The 16,529-nt window shown below is 54.1% G+C and overlaps 1 protein-coding gene and 1 long non-coding RNA gene across 12 annotated transcripts in view; both read left to right on the forward strand.

Annotated features, from left to right (window-relative positions):
* Window positions 1-16,529, forward strand: part of LOC144382879 (uncharacterized) — a 1,041,026-nt gene that overhangs the window by 339,272 nt on the left and 685,225 nt on the right. The window lies entirely within an intron of this gene.
* The window catches only part of TLE3 (TLE family member 3, transcriptional corepressor), a 47,076-nt gene continuing 44,104 nt past the window's right edge, over window positions 13,558-16,529 (forward strand). For 9 of the 11 annotated variants that reach the window (XM_036113609.2, XM_036113611.2, XM_036113610.2 and 6 more), the window contains exons 1-3: window positions 13,558-14,653; window positions 15,212-15,312; window positions 15,814-15,877. In XM_036113609.2, the coding sequence (XP_035969502.1) occupies window positions 14,630-14,653; window positions 15,212-15,312; window positions 15,814-15,877 (189 nt within the window). In that variant the 5' untranslated portion in view covers window positions 13,558-14,629. The remainder of the gene's footprint in view (window positions 14,654-15,211; window positions 15,313-15,813; window positions 15,878-16,529) is intronic. The other 2 variants (XM_036113614.2, XM_036113616.2) reach the window with 1 other exon arrangement.

Here is a 16,529-nt window from a genome sequence, read left to right on the forward strand (position 1 = left end):
GGTTGGGGAGGTTCTGCACGCCTTCCCCCTCCAGCTCATCCGGCACCTAAACCCACTGCTGCTGTTGTTCAATCCTCCCTTAATAACCAGGGCCACTGACGTGACTGTGACTTCTTGGAGGCTCAGTTTTACTTCTAAAACAGGACAATGGCAGTACTCCTTTCATGGGGTCAGACTCCCCGAAGAAGAGACTCTGAGATGGAGCCTGGTTACAAGATGAGATATAGGACACCCAGTTAAACTTGAATTTTAGATAAACATTGAAGGATTTTTTTTTTTTTTTTTTTAGTAAAATTATGTCCCATATAATATTTGGGACATACTTCTACTAAAAAAATTATTTATTGTTTAACCAAAATTCAAACTTAAATGGGTATTTTACATGTTTACTTGCTAAATCTGACAACTCTAAAGGGGAGAATGTTTCAGGGCCAGGGTGATGTTGTCACACAAAGGTCTCAGCTGACCCGGGGTGGGGGGGTGGGGGGAGTGGAGGGCACTCTGGAGCTGGCCTGGCCTTTCAGAGCGGCCCCAAACTGAGGCCAGGTAGGGCTCTGGGCCTTTATACTCCCACTTCCCACCTGTCACTGGATTCCGACTTTCCTGGAGGGGGTGTGACTCTTTGCGGGCCAGGTGGCTCTGCTCTGCTGAGGGCAGTTCCAGAGGGGGACACAGCTCAGTGCAGGACATTCCGATACCCCCTGCGGTGGGGGCCCCCGAGCTCTAGTCCTGAGGGGGCATCTGGGCAACAGCCCACCACAGCAACCATGACCTTTTCGTTACTCAGTTGCATGAGACAATGGTGTAAACAGCTTAGCCTGAGCCTGACACCTAGTAGTCAGTGACTTCGGCATCCTCTGAATGGAGGCCGGGTCCCTGAGTCTGGCCTTCAAGCCCATTAACCAACCATTCCTGTCCAAATTCTCTGCTCCGTCCATCTCCCTCTGCTCCTTTTAGGGAGCATCTTCCCAAATCAGGTCTGTTGATTTAGCATCAGGGCGGGAGTGGGGGGCACGTTCACAGTCCCCCTTGTGTGTCTGATGGCCAAATCCGCTCCTGCCCTGAATTCTGCAGATGCCAACCCATGGCATTCGCCTCCAATCTCCCTTTCCAAGGATTCCAAGGGCTGTAATCAGACCACTGACCTCCAGCATTCAGGCCCCTGGGGCTCCAGCCGCCCTTCTTTCCCACTAATGTGAGACATATTTCAGTTCCAGGAGCGGAGAATCTGGCTCTAGGAAGAAAAGCGTCTAAGCTTAGATGTCGATAAAGAGGTTGGGGGATCTGAACACATGGAGACAGAGCGGTGCACGTACCCTCATTCACTGAGAATCACTAGCAGTCCGGGAAAGCATGCTGCCAACCCGTGTGATCCCGCTTGATTTCCACAACCTCCGTGCAGGGAGGCACGACTCATAGCCCCGTTTTACAGATGAGGAAACGGAAGCTTAGCAAAGACAAGTGTCTGGCCCAAGGTCCCACAACAAAAAAAAACAAAAAAACACCAAAAAAACCCAGGAGAATCAGGATGCTAACCCAGCTCTGTCTACCACCAACAGCACTTGAGTTCTGAATAGTAGAGTATGCTCTAGAGAGTAGGTTGCACAGATTCACCTGTTTGTGGTCAGGGTGGATGGCCACGAGTCATTGGATTTTCAGTCCCCATTCTCGTGGGACAGGTCAACAGCAAGGAAAGGCAAAACAATCCCAAAAGCCCAAGCCAGCCTGAGATTGGGACAGCTGGGGAAGTTTGCAGGAAGAAGCAGGAGCCCCTCAAGCTCTGTGACACAGACAACATTCATTGGAAGGAATTAGCATGAGAGACACGGTTGGAAGGGCTAGGGGAGAGGGTTGGGGGCTGATCCATAGGAACCATGCCTACAAGTCCCCAGAATTCACTTGCCAGAAGGGCTGCCTCTATTTTTTTTTAATTGTGGTAAAAATCATATAACGTAAAATTTACTGTCAACCATTTTTAAGTGTACAGTAGTGTTAACTGTATCCACATTGTTGCGCAACAGGCCTCTAGAACTTTTTCATCTTACAAAACTGAAACTCTATACCCATTGAACAACTCCTCATTCCCTCCCCACCCTGCCAGCCTCTGGCAACCACCACTCTACTTTTTGTTTCTATGATTTTGACTACTTCACATACCTCACATAAGTGGAATCATACGGTATTGTCTTTTTGTGATGGACTTACTTCACTTCGCGTAATGTCCTCCAGTTTCCTCCGTATCGTATAGCGTGTGACAGGATTTCCTTCTTTCTTAAACCTGAGTAATATTCCATTGTATGTATAGTCCCCCTTTTCTTTTTGCTTTTTTAAGATTTATTTATTTATTTTAGAGAGAGGGCACATGTGTGTGTGTGGCGGGGAGGAGCAGAGGGAGAGGGAGAGAGAAACTCAAGCAGACTCCGTGCCCGGCATGGAGCCCGACCTGGGGCTTGATCCCACAATCCTGAGATCATGACCTGAACCGAAACCAAGATTTGGATGCCTAACCGACTGAGCCACCCAGGTGTCCCAAGACCACATTTTCTTTATCCATTTATCCACAAATAGATATTTGTTTTGCCCCTACCTCTTGGCTATTGTGAATAATGCTGCCGTGAACATGGGTGTGCAAATATCTCTTTGAGATCCCGCTTTCAATGTTTATTGGTATATATCCAGAAATGGAATTGCTGGATCATATGGTATTCTATTTTTAGTTTCTATTTTTAATTTTTCGAGCAACTTCCATACTGTTTTCCAGAGTGGCTTCACCATTTTGCACTCTCACCAACAGTGCACAAGGGTTCAACTTTTTCCACATCATCACCAATGCTTCCTTCCTTCCTTTTTTTTTTTTTAATAATGGCCGTCCTAATGGGGTTGAGGTGATATCTTACTGTGGTTTTGATTTCCATTTCTTTAATGATTAATGATATCGAGCATCTTTTTATATGCTTGTTAGTCATTTGTATATCTTCTTTCGAGAAGTTATCTATTCAAGTCCTTTGCCCACTTTTTAATCCAGTTATTTGTTTTTTTTGTTGTTGAGTTGCAGGAGTTCTTTATATAGCCTGGATATTATCCATTTATCAAATGTGTGTGTGTGTTTTTTAAAGATTTTATTTATTTATGAGAGAGAGAGAGAGAGAGCAGGGGGAGGAACAGAGGGAGAGGGACAAGCAGACTCTGTGCTGAGCGCCGAACCCGACATGGGGCTTGATCCCAGGAGCCTGAGATCATGACCTGAGCCAAAACCAAGAGTTGGACGTTTAACTGACTGCGCCACCCAGGCGCCCCCAGACTTAGGATTTGCAAATGTTTTCTACCATTCCATAGGTTGCCTTTTTCACTCTGTTGATTGTTTCCTTTGAAGCGCAGGAGTTTTTAAGTTTGATATGATCCCATTTGTCTATTTTTGTTTTTATTGCCTGTACTTTTGGTGTCATATCCAATAAATCATTGCCAGATCCAATGTCATAAAGCTTTTTCCTTCCGTTTTCTTCTAGGAGTCTTGGGGAGAGGGCTGTCTCTCTGGCACAGTTAGGAAGATGGGGAAATGACTAATATCAAGAATACCTGCTGTCATCAAGATTCAGAGCTTAGAAAGCTGCACCACCTCCCCTCCCTGCTCCGACCACTACAGTTTACCTTTGACATTTATGAAACTAGTGACTAGACATTGGAACTTGGGTGCAGAGAAACCCACCATCTCTGTAGACATGTCACCAGTGAGAAATAACTGGGGTAGCCAGAGACGGTCTCTGCCTTACGTCTGCTCGCCAGCCTTGCTTGGAAGCATCTAATCGTGGAACCATATTTTTGTTCAGGGTCCTAGCAGCAAAGGAGTCTAAAAGGGTGATGTTGAGCTGTCGGCCTCTGCACTGAAGGCAGATGCCCAGTAAGGAGGTTGGAATGGATGATGAGGGCCGGGGGTGGGGGGGGGCAAGAAGAGGGGCAAGGTAATAAATTAGATGATGTATCAGGAAGCGCCAGGCTCCCGCTTAGCAGAGAGCAGAGATTTATTATATACTGCGACCTCCCAGGCATGAAGACATGGTGGGCTGATGAGGCAGGCTGGTGTTGGGTAGGGTGGTGGCATGGCTGTGAGCACCAACTCTGCAGCTGGACAGGGCTGGTGTGGAATCCCACTTCTACCACGCATGAGCTGTGTGACTTGAGCAGGTCACTGCATTTTTCTGGATCTCCTTTTTTTATTTTTCCCCTCCTCTGTAAAAGGAGTGGGAGGGAGGTGGCCCAGGATAATTTGCAGCTCTTTCCTGGGCTGCTGGGCCATTTCTCACTCAGGTCAGCAAGACCTGAGTTTAAGTCTTCCTCCTCCGCCAACCTGTTCTGGGAGATGCATGTGGCCCTGGGCCTCTCGCTTCCCTTCCCGCCTCCTCCCCCCACACCCCAAGCAACATCTCACAAGAGCCAATGGGATGCTGGCTCAGAGCTGCAGGGCTCCCTGAGTGTGAAGATGGCACAAGGCCTTCTGCTCTCCCGGCATCATCAGGCCCCTCCAGGCCTCCCCTCTGAGCAGGAGAAAATTTTGTAATCATAGCTGGGAATGGATGGATGGATGTTACGTAGTTCAGTAATTCTGAGGCTTCTTTTTTGGCCCAAGAAACTCCCCTTTTTGTTCCCCCAAACGAAATATTCTGTAGAACTTAACCCATAAAACAGATAAAAAATTGGAGCCGGTCTGAGTAAAGTAGCAGAAGGGATCCCTGTGGCCCTATGGAAACAGCGAATTCCAATGCCAAAAGGCAGAATTCTGTCCCAAACTCACCATTATCAGCTTGCCAGTGGTGGTGGGCAAAACCACTTCACTCTCTCTGGTCCTCAGTTCCTTCATCTATCGAATGGGGATAGTTTCCCTGCTCTCTATGCTGTCTCTTGCCTATGAGTCCACAGATAGGAAAATACTTTAAGCTGAAAACACAGAAGTAAGGGTGTGTTGGTTTTGTTTATAACTTACTTCGTTCTTTGAATTTTTTGCAGTAGGGGTTAGTAGTGACAGAATAAGTTGGACTTCCAGGCTTTCAAAAGGAGTCTTTCTTGTAATTCTACTCCAACCTCAAAATCTGAAATGGTCTATCTTCTTGATTTCATCCCTTCTTACTACAGAAGCCCCTCCCTCTTCCCCTACCCACCCCCCACCCCATCTTTTTATGTTCCCAGAATTCCAGGGTCTACCTGCAGCCTGGACCTCCAGAGTTTCCAATTCCCCCTTCTCCCGGCCCCCTCTTCCCTGCCCCAGCCCACACTTCTCTGTTTGCCTCAGTCTCCCTCTGGCAGAACCCCCCTTCCAGAAAGGGCATTCCCAAAGAAGCCAAAACATAAGCCATTTCTGAGCCACCGCTCCCCCCCATAACCTAATGCAGCTTCTCCTTCCACTTTGATGTCTTACAGAGCTGGGACTATTTTCTTTCTTGCCTTTCCTTTTTCCTTTCCTTTCCTTTTTCCTTTCCTTTCCTTTTTCCTTTCCTTTCCTTTTTCCTTTTTCCTTTTTCCTTTCCTTTCCTTTTTCCTTTCCTTTCCTTTTTCCTTTCCTTTCCCTTCCTTCCTCCCTTCCCTTCCCCTTCCCCTTCCCTTCCCTTCCCTTCCCTTCCCTTCCCCTTCCCCTTCCCCTTCCCCTTCCCCTTCCCCTTCCCCTTCCCCTTCCCCTTCCCCTTCCCCTTCCCCTTCCCCTTCCCCTTCCCCTTCCCCTTCCCCTTCCCTTCCCTTCCCTTCCCTTCCCTTCCCTTTCCTTTCCTTTCCTTTCCTTTCCTTTCCTGTAAAGATTTTATTTATTTATTTGTCAGAGAGAGAGAGCACAAGCAGGGGGAGCGGCAGGTAGAGTGAGAAGCAGGCTCCCCGCTGAGCAGGGAGTCCTCCGATGCAGGGCTCGATCGATCCCAGGACCCCGGGATCATGACCTGAGCTGAAGGCAGACACTTAACCGACTGAGCCACCCAGGCGTCCCAGGGTCTGTTTTCCAGTGTAACACAGACACTCAGCGGGCCCAGGCTTGTTGTCCCAGCTTGTAGAAGCTACCAGGGGATCCCAGGACCTTGTCTAGAGCCAGCCCCTCATAGAGAAACTCTATTTGAGCGACTACATAATTACAAATGCGTAGGGCTACCTTTAAAATGGCTTAAACTCGACACCGTAGGATCCCAGAGCTGCTTGGTTTTAATGACTTTAACGTAGAGAGAGCACTGAGAACAGAGAAAAGAGAAGAGAGTCTGAAGACCCTGATAAAAGGGTTGGAAAGGGAGGTGCCAAGCTCCACAGCCTCTCCCTCCCTTCCTGCACACTCGAGATTTTCCTTCTTGTATCTTAGTTTGTTCATCTGCAAATGGGGACATAGGGACCCATCGTACTTGTTCAGATTACAGGATGTAGACAGTATTGTCTGCGATCCTCAACCTCAGTACCAGGGACATCTGGGACCAGATAATTCTTTGCTGTCAAGCTGTTGTGTGCACTGTAGGATGTTTAGGGGTGTCCCTGGCCTATACCCACTAGATGTCAGGAGCACCCTTACCCTGAGTTGTGACAGCCAAAAATGTCTCCAGATAGTGTCCAATGTCCCCTTGGGGGCAAAAATGCTCCCAGTTGAGAACCACTGATATAAGTGAACACAACAGATAAACAAACTCTTCACAATTACCGCATGTATGTGACCAACACACATTTATAAATTCATCCACTGAAAGGACATAAAGCTGAGAGCAGATTTGGAAGTGAAAATCAAAGCTGCCAGGCAAAATGCCTCTCTCCTCTCCACTTCCCCCACCTCCCCCCACCCCCACCCCCACCAGCAAAGACCAGGTGTGCTTGGTGAGAGTCCTACCTTAATCATCCTGGCTGACCCCGAGCACTCCCCTCCACCGGCCTGGGTCATTCTTGCAGCGTGGGCCTCACCTCTGTGAAGTTGGAGCCATTAATACCAGCAAAATATTTCTTAATCTCCTAAGCCTCAGCTTTGAATCCTTAAAAAGGAAAGAAAGAAACAGCACAAATCTCTTAATTAGGACGCCCAATCACTTTGATAAATATTTACCTGGTTCCAGCACGAGGTTGGAAACCCCGTGCCGTTAGTCAATAGAGGTCAGCAAAGTGCACCCTGGGAGCCGTGTGATGCAGTCCAGCCTGGCTTTGGATGGAGGCTTGGAGGATGCCTCTTTTAGCGACAGGTGAATAAGCACATTCCCTGCCTACTCTGTACACCTGCCCCAACAAAGTCCCGGGTTGAGATGGAGGGCTCATCATAAATAACTGCCTGGCTTCCTCAGCTTTCTGGAGAGAGGTGGCGGTCTCCTCTGCCAGTTGGGCCACCAAGCCAACCAAACCATCCCCCGCATTCTCAAGAGCGTCCTGGCTAAGCACCTTTGCCCCTATCTGGAACTCTCTCCCTTCTCCACTTAGCCACACTAGGGGCCATACTCTACAGGTAGCTTCCCTGATTGTCAACTCCGTCCTTGTACCCAATACTGCTTCCCTACGTAGACTCTATTTAGTTCTTAGGCCCTATACACAGCCTTGAAGTAAGTAGGAGCTGTCTGGCCTTGAGTACATCCCAAAGGTAAGGGCTCCCCTTAGATTATGGTACCTCCGAAGGGGTCTTGCATAGAGTAGGCTTTCTGTCAATTTTTGCCAGGTAAGCAATCAGATGCCACTATTCCATTCCCATTTTACAGATGTGGACACTGAGACCCTGAGAGTTTTAGGGTCTTGCCCAGGATCATGCAGATCCTCAAGGCCTCCTGATACACAGGCTAGAGCCTTCAGAGACAGATGCCATTGGAGCCTGAGATGGAAGCAGGGACGAGGGCAGAGGTGTTTGGGAAGCAGGCTCTTAGTTCCCTTCCTTAGGGAGCAAAGACACCTTGTCAGATGGCAAAACACAGAAAGGATCCATGGAAGCAGAAAGCACCCTGGTGCAGGCTGAGGGGGAGGGGAGGGTTTCTTTTACAACTCTCTGCTCATCCTGTTCCCTTCTACCCATTGGAACTTCTGTCCATCCTTCTGGACTGAGTTCAAGCTCCACCCTTCCCAGAAGTCCTCTGAGAACCACCCCCCCCCCCACAACTCCTGTTCTCCCACAGAACCAGACTGCACAGTTATACGCAGATACTTCATTGCTGTGGCTTGTCTTCTCAGAAATGCTAAGAACTCCACTGCTGTTGTAGTCAGATTTCTCTGCCTGCATTCCCACCACCCCACACACATCCCCCCCAAGGCGTGGCTTTGAATCACTCCCCTGTCCTCCCCCCCACAGACACACCCCTCAGGGGGCCTTAGACAGTAGGGATCTCCAAAGTCAACTGAGGGCCAAGATAAAGAGTGGGAGTTCCAGAGAAGGAGGGGACCACCCAATGATGTCAGGAGGGCATTGGGGGAGCTCAGGGGAAGGGAACTGGGTGTTCTCACTTGGGCATGGTTACTGCTTGGTTTACTCCCCCCAAGAGCCCTGACACTAGACCCTCCTGTCTCTGCAGGCACCCAGAAAATGCACAAGGACTTGAATCCCTCTGTGGTTCTACATCATCATCGTGGCCACCACAGCTAACTGTTATTGATCACTTCATGTGCCAGGTTCTGTACTAAGTACATTGCGTGCATTATCTCCATCGATCCTCAAAACAATCCTCTGCGGTAGACAGGATTGTAATCTCCACTTTACAGATGAGGAAATGGAGGCTTAGCAAGATTGAATAAGTCCCCACAGTCACATAACTTGGACCAGCCAGAGAACTGGAAGAGGGGTTGGGAGACCCTGGGAAGTCTCCTGACCTCTCAGAGCTCAGTCCCCTTCCCTGAAATGAAGTGGCTCCCAGATGTGCTCTAGAGGGGCTCCCTCTGGGACTTCCTGGGGCCCTCTAGTTTCCTGTGGTGTGTCCTGAAGCCTGATCTGCATTCCCAGGAAAGCTAAGCTCCTAGAGCGAGTGGCAGGTGGTGGTGAAGACTCTGGAGCTGAATTGCCTAGGTTCAAGTCTGGCAGCCTCTGAAGTGACCTTGGGCAAGTCACTGTACCACAGTGTGTCAATTGCCCCCCTGTAAGATAGGAGTAACCCTGATAGCACCCACTTCATTCACTAGGAAAGCACTGAGTGTGTTAATATTTGTCAAGTGCTTAGAACAGTGTCTGGCACGGAGTAAGCACTATGTAAGAGTTTGTTAAATAAATAAAAATTCTCTTTTCTCTTGCTCTATGGCCAGGTGCTTGCTTGCGGGAGAAGGCCTGGGATGAATAGTGGGGGGGCTCTCAGGGGGAAGGACCTAAGGGGGGGACGGGCAGGATTGCCTTAGCAAAAGGCCAATAATCAGAGGAGCCTTACAGAATCAACCAAAGGGAGATGGGTGAAGGAGATTTCTCTTTCCTCTGGGCAGTCCAAAGGAGAGGTCTTAAAAAAAAAAAAAAAAAATCAAAGTCAGTGGAGGCAGTAGAAGGGATGACAGGGAGAGGTTCAAAACTCCACCCAAGGCACTGGGATCAGTTCCTCAAATAGGAGGCCACAGCCTGGTGGCTGACCTGAGCCAGACCCTTTAATTTCTGAGAAAGGGAGAAAACATATATTAAAACCCTCTCTGAAGCGTTTGACAATTTTTTGAAAGAACCAGAGCAGAAGCTCTTGGAGCTGGTAAACAGCTGCCCACCAACCACCCTGCACCCCAAATGCGGGGCTGGGGAGACTCGGTTCGGCAAATCCACGCCGGACTTTCTGTCTCACCCGGGTGACTTTTTTTTTTTTCTTCTTTTTTTTTTTTTAATGTGCCAGGAATTCCTCTCCCACGTGGGGTGGACTCCGAGGTACTCAATTAAGCAGCCAATGAAAAGTCAGCTCTCCGGTAGCAAATGACCCTGACACTTCTTGTAACATAAACAGTTGAAACGTTTCCAATTAGAACTGGAGACAGAGACGTTTGAACTCTTTCTCTCCACTCCCCTCCTTCTTTAAAAATAATTGTCAAGCGCTTTGGACATGGTGTTGTATACATGTTTTTTTGTTTTCTTTTCCCTTTCTTGAGCATAAAAGAAATGTATATTTCTCCTTGTTTTTTTTTTTTTTTTCTAACTTGTGGGGTGTCGCGCGGGTAGGGGTAGAGCGGTGGCAAGCCTAAGGGGGTGCTGGCCTGATTACTTACTCCCGCCCCTCTTCCTGTTCTGGGCTCCGGAGAGCTGGGAGTGATGCTGGGGTGCGCAGCGAGTAGGATTCCGGAGGCGGGCGAGCTGGGCCTGTGACCCTACAGCCTGACCCTCAGAAAGGGCTGCTAATGAATGAAAGAGTGAATGAATAGGAATGAATCAAGGCCTTTCCTTCAGCAAATGCTTGCACGGATCCTCCTCCCGCAAGCAAAGGAGGCGCTGAGGTTGGTTCTTGAGCTGGCTGCCCTGGATTCTAATCTTGAGACTTCTGCCCAGCTTGGGGCAACTTCGGAGGTTTCTCAGCCTCTCTTTTTTACTCTATAAAATGGGGTTACCATGCAGGCCGCTTCCCTAGGGCGTGAGGTGAGGACGAAGAGAGTGCTCGCTTGGGTAACAGCGTCCTGCCTCGTGCATAGTAAGCGCTCTAGTGCGCTGATAGTTCTTGACTGCGTGGCGGGCCCTCCAGCGGCGCCCAGCAGAGGAGGCGGCGCTCGGCAAACCCAAGTCCATCTATGCAGCCGCGCACTCCTCCAAGGTGCCGCGCCCCGCGCAGGCGCCCGGGCTCACAGGTGAACTGGACCGGAGTCCGCCCTGTGGGAGTGTCCAGGCTCGTGCGGTCCCTCGGATCGCGGGGGGCAAGAGCCGTGCCTGAACCGGGGACAGAGCTGCTGGGCTCTTCTGTCCGCAATCCGAGTAGACCTGACCTGGGGGCCAGGACTAGTCGGCCGACTACGGGCGGACGCCGTCGGAGCCAGTTCGGAATGAGATCGAGAAAGGGAGGCCGGACGAGGCGCATCTTGAAGGCATTGTGTTTAATAAATCCAGGCGAGACGCACACCCGCTACTCCCCCCCCTCCTCCTGGCTCCCAAATCGAGACCTGCTGTGGGATCCCCAGTTTACGGGGTCTTAAAACCCCCTCCACTTTGATTAGCAGCTTCAAAGGGCTCCCTTTAAAGTTTGCCCCCTCCCTGCCCCCACCTTCCCTTTTACAGGCCACCCCTCCCCCATCTCTCCTTCTAGACTTCTGGACGGCAACAACAAAACACGACGCAAGTTTGGGGAGGAGAGGAGAGGGGAGGGAGAAATCTTCAGATTTCCTCCTAAACGTGGGCCGTAGAAATTACCTGTTTCAGGCGTGCGCAGGAGTCAGAGAACCGTGGAGTTTAGGGTTTTTTTTCTTTCTTTTTCCTTTTTCTTTCTTTTTTTTTCTTTTTTGGTTTGTGTGTGTGTTTTTTACCTTTTATTATTTAAATTGATACGTTTCATTACTAGGGAGAAAAATAAAATATTCCTTTGATACACAAAATCAAATTGATATTTAGCCTCTGCTTACTTTTTTATGCATGGCTCCTTTATACCACATGGTAGTGACAGATTGTTTGAGCTGGAAGGAAAAGCCATTCAAAGCTAATTAAGCAGCCATTCCAAGCACTATTTGCAAGCGGGAGGCTCAGAAGCCTCGGCATTTGTCAGCGCTCCCCCACCCCTCGTGGTTTTGACTGACAGCTCTGGCCGCGGACTGACAGCTCCCTGCAGTTCCACCAATCAGGAACGGAGAGCCCCCTCAGCGGTCTCTGATTGGTCTTCCGGGCCTTGCTCGGGGGCGGGGTCGACGGCTCCCACGTGGGGGCAGGAGCGAGAAAGGGGCGGGGCGGGTAGGAAGCGGGTGCGCCCACCCGTGACGTAAGGGGGAGGGCAGAGAAGGGGGAGGGGAAAAGGAAGCTCCAAAGAGGAGCCATTTTGTGTCTAATGAATGCTGCGGCCAGATGCTCGCATCTGTCAAGCTGGGCTTCTCCCTACCCCCCCCTTCGGTGCGCGCCGCACACGATTTATGTTTTTATTTAGGAAAATAAATAAATGAAGAGAGGAGCGCGGTTCAGGACTGGCGGCCGGAGCGGGCGCTGGGAGGTTCAACTCCGAGGCGGGCGCTCACGTGTAACTCCCTGCGCACCGGCCTCCGAGCGCCCGCTCGCTCTCAGCTCCTCATTAAGATGCAAGAGCGAACTCCAGATCCTAATGAGGGGAAAATATAGATCCGGGGGCGCGCGGCCCGCTCGCTCGCGCCCGCCACCGGCCCCCGGGTGCGTGCGCTCTCATGGAGATGCCGGGGAGGGACCCGCGCCCCCCTACCCCGCGGGACCCGTCCACCCGGCGGTGCCCGCGGGAGTCCAGGGCATGGCCGCTCCCCCACACCTCCCCCCACCCGGGCCCGTCTGCCCTGACGTAACCCCGAGCGGCAGATCGAGGCTACCGGTTTGCGAACAAACCGGCCCGCGGAGTCGAGTGGCCCGTGCGACCGCGCGGGGAGTCCCGGGGGCGCGGCGGTGGGGGTGCAGGGGAACGCAGGGGGGCGCGCGAACGTCTGCGCCTCCCGGGGCGTCGAGGCTGGCGGCCGAGACACCCACGGGCCGGCACGCGCGCCCCTCCGCAGGCTTCCGCCGAGGCGGTGACGCTGCCGCGAGCAGACCCGGTAAACCCGGTGGGAACGGGGAGCTCCCGGGCCGGGGCAGGGCAGGGCCGCCTCCCCATCCCCTCCTCCTCTCCCCTGACCCGGGTGCGCGGTGGGGAGCCGCGGGAAGGAGCCCCGAGTGGGGAAAGCGCGAACTGGGCCGGTTGTCCGCCGGCAGCCGGCCCTTCCATCTGCGCTGGCCAAGCAAGAGTTCCTCAGACTTCTCGCAGGCAGCCGTCGCACATCAAAGACGCTGTTTATTTGGCTTTCTGAAAAGAAGGACGAATGAACAAAGAAGAAAAGCGGGGGGCCGGTGGGGGGCGGGGGGGCGTGGGCAGGAGAAGGGGTAAAGAAAGGGGCACCCTCAGTTTCCAGCAAATTTTTTCAGGTGGGAGGCAACTTCGGGATCCACCATTTTATCAGTCTTAAATCTTGCGAAGTGAAAACATTAAAGTGACAAAGTGATTCTGTTTGTTTTATAGTATCTAATTGGGCTGCTTTGCAGACCTAATGAGATTCGAGGGAGGAATCGTTCGCCGCCACTGCAGAATAAACTGATACGTTACTACCAGCCACAGGTTTTGAGGACCGTACAGCTTGTCTTTTTTCTTTTGTTGTTATTCCTGTTTCCTCTCTTTCCCCTCCCGCCAAATAATTATTTGCTAGTAGATGGGGGGGGAGGAAAGAAAGAGGCGGGGGGAAAAAAAGTCTAGCAGCCCAGGACTATAATATATATCTATTTATTATATGTCTTTCGGTTAATTCCTGATCTGAGGAGCGCTGTTTTTCACTCCCATGCGAAAGTCACCAGCGGGTAGGGCCTGATTGCTACTTTTCATGCATAGTTTTAGACACAAGAGGGCATTGTGACGTCGCGCCCGGCGGCGCCCAGTCGCAGGCCGAGTCCGGTGGCCCCACGTGGGGGCCGCGCGCTCCCATTGGCCAGCGCCGGGCGAAGCTGCCACATTATTTTGTTACTTTTCAGTCCCTATTTGGAACTGCTCTCGCGGCAGTTCAGACCTCGTGCTCGTCCCCCTCGCCTGTCTGTGTGTGGTATCCGCAGGTCCGGGGCACTTTTTTGGGTGTGTGTGTGTGTGTTTGGGGGGTTTGTCGGGGCGCGGAGAGGAGAGCCGGGCCGAGGGGAAGGAAGGAAGCCGCAGAGCTCCCCGGTCTCGGGCTGCGCTCTCCTGCCTGTGCGCTCCGAGGCGGCGGCGGCGGCGGCGGCGCCGAGCGCTCCTCGCAGAGGACGCGGCGCTGGAGCTGGGAGCAGCGAGGACCCCTTTGCGGAGGCTTCCTGTGCCCGCTGGAGTTAGGATGCCAGGGCGGCTGATTTGCACCTACTGAGCCTGGAGTTTCCTCCTCTGCCCTGGGAAGGGCTTGCAGCGGCGGCGGCGGCGGCGGCGGCGGCAGTAGCAGACGGAACAGCAGGCTCTCCTCTCCGAGGGGGGGCGTCGAAGCGCCAGCGCCGGGCTCCCGCCCTCACCCTCCGGCGCTCCTGCGGCCCCCAGCCGCCACCTCGGTGCTTGGCTCCTTCCTCTTCTCCCGGAGCGCCGCCTCTGGGATCGGACCCGCGCGCCCCGGATGCTGGGGCTGCCTCGGCGCGCCCCCCTCCCGGCGCGAGGCGCTGAGTGATCCGGAGGGGGCCCGCAGTCGCCCCAGGAGGGGACCCCGGCCTCGGGATCCCGCGCCGGAGCCACTGGGGAGACGACGATGTCCGCGCAGCCCCGGGCTCTGACGCGCTCCACGCAGTGGGGGGAAGCCGGCCGGCCGCAGCCCGCCGAGCCCTAGGCGCACAAAGCCCGAGCCCGCCGCCCGGCCTCGGCGCCGGCCGACGACTTTGCCGCCTGCTCCGCAGCTCTTTGTCTCCACTTGGGGCGGGCGCCCGACTCTGGGATTTCGCTGCGAGAGCGGGCTGGGGGGGCCGGGGGCGAGCTCTCGGTTTCCCGGCCGCCCCCCGCTGGGGCTTGGCTCCCCCCTCCCCCGCACCTCCCCGGCCCGAGCTCTCGGCGCTTCCACGCTCTCGGAATCACGACCCCTCCCTGCCATGTATCCGCAAGGCAGACATCCGGTGAGTAATTGCAACTCGGTTTATTTAAGCATCTATCATGGCAGGGTAAACGAGGCAGTTTATCTGGCACCTCCATTTTGCTTGTTGCTACCTTTATGGTGAGAGTGTGTGCGTGTGCGTGTGTGTGTGTGTGTGTGCGCGCGCGTTCACACAAAGGGGATGGGGATGGGGGGGCGCCGTTGAGAGAGGAGGTTAATTCCGCCCGAGTGGCGTGGGGGGCTGCCAGTGTTCCAGCCGAACTGTTTGTTTTCACGCTGCCCCCCGCCCCTCTCCCAAATCTCCCCAACTCACCCGGCTGTCTCCCAGTTCCTGTCTTACTTGGGAATGGGAGCCCATTCGTGCAAGGGATGCAAGCCCCGGCCGCCAATGGGGAGGGATTTGGGGCGCCCCCCCCCCCGACGGGCAGCTGAGAAACTTGCTGGGAACGTTCTGGGCTGTGAGGGTGGCCTCCCGGGTTGGGGAGGGGGGAGCCGGCCGAAGCCGCCGAGGGGCTGGGGCAGCCTGGAGCCCCGTCTGACGCCCCCGCCCCCTCCCCTGTCTCGTCCTCGCGGGCTCTAGGCTCCCCATCAACCCGGGCAGCCGGGATTTAAATTCACGGTGGCTGAGTCTTGTGACAGGATCAAAGACGAATTCCAGTTCCTGCAAGCTCAATATCACAGGTAAGGCCGGTGGGGGCCGCCCCGGGGCTGGCGGGGAGGGGCGTCCCCGCCGCGGCTCCTGCCACCCCCCGCGGGGACGGTGGGGGCTCCCGACCCGGGGCGGCGGGGCAGCCGGGGCCTCCGCCTTTTGTTTCCCCTTTCCGAGCGCGGCGCCTTAACCCTTTGCTGCCCGCAGCCTCCCGGCTCCCCGTGCCGTCCGCGGGGTGAGGGTCGGGGTCGCGGCGGGCTCGCTCCGTGTTCCGGGGGTCGCGAGCCGCCCCCCCCCCCGGCCCCCGCGGCCCCGAGAAGTCCACGCGCTCGGTCGCGGGAAGTTTCAAGTTGTTTCACTCCCCTCCCCGCGGCGGGGACCCGAGCCCCCTCCGCTCAGAGGCTGCGGGATGACCGGGGTACCCCCGGGGGCGGTCAGGAAGTGGAAAAGTGGCTCACGGAGGCCCTGACGCTGGAGCCTCGGAGGAGGCTGCGCGGGCTCCAGGCCTGAGCCGGCTCCTCCTGCCCTCGCAGCCTCAAAGTGGAGTACGACAAGCTGGCGAACGAGAAGACGGAGATGCAGCGCCATTACGTGATGGTGAGAGGCGGCCGCGGGCCGGGGCGGGGGCGGCCCGGGGGCGGGGGTCCGGGGACCCTGCAGCCGGGTGCCCAGCACGCCGCGGCCAGTCAGCCGCAGGGCAGCCCTGGGAGCCGATGTCATCCGAGTGTGCCCCGACCCTCCACCAGCTCCCTCCCCCCCCCCCCCCCAGCCCGGGCCACTTGCGGGAGGGTGGGCGAGAGAAGGGGAGAAAGAGAAGCAGAGAAACCCAAGTCCAGGCGGGGCGCTTCGGCGCTACTTCTATGCCCCTTTCATTTGTGTTTTCAAGGTTTCCCAGAGGACTGGTTGCCCTGTCTTGGCCAGTAAGATAGGATTGGATCAGTACACGTCAGGGTTGGATAAAATCTCTCTTAGAGACCTCCTGGGAGTGTTTGGAAACTTTGCGGCTTTGCAGCCCTGGGATCTAGACCGAGTGGGACAGAAGCCCTCTCTGCCTCCCCCACTGCTTACCCCTGGGTTTTGTGAGCATGGAGGAGCCTTTTAAAGCCCTCTGCCTCCATTCCCCTCCCTCCTCAGGGATACCCCAACTGAGAATCTTGTCAGCCTTGGGGCATTAGGTAGACTCTCACCCCTTTCCCAGCGGCTGTTCAGTGAGTTTCAATCTTCTGTTTGTGAGAGGACAGGGAAGGCA

The sequence above is a fragment of the Halichoerus grypus genome, chromosome 8 (genome assembly GCF_964656455.1).
Source record: "Halichoerus grypus chromosome 8, mHalGry1.hap1.1, whole genome shotgun sequence".
In the NCBI taxonomy this organism is placed as follows: domain Eukaryota; kingdom Metazoa; phylum Chordata; class Mammalia; order Carnivora; family Phocidae; genus Halichoerus; species Halichoerus grypus.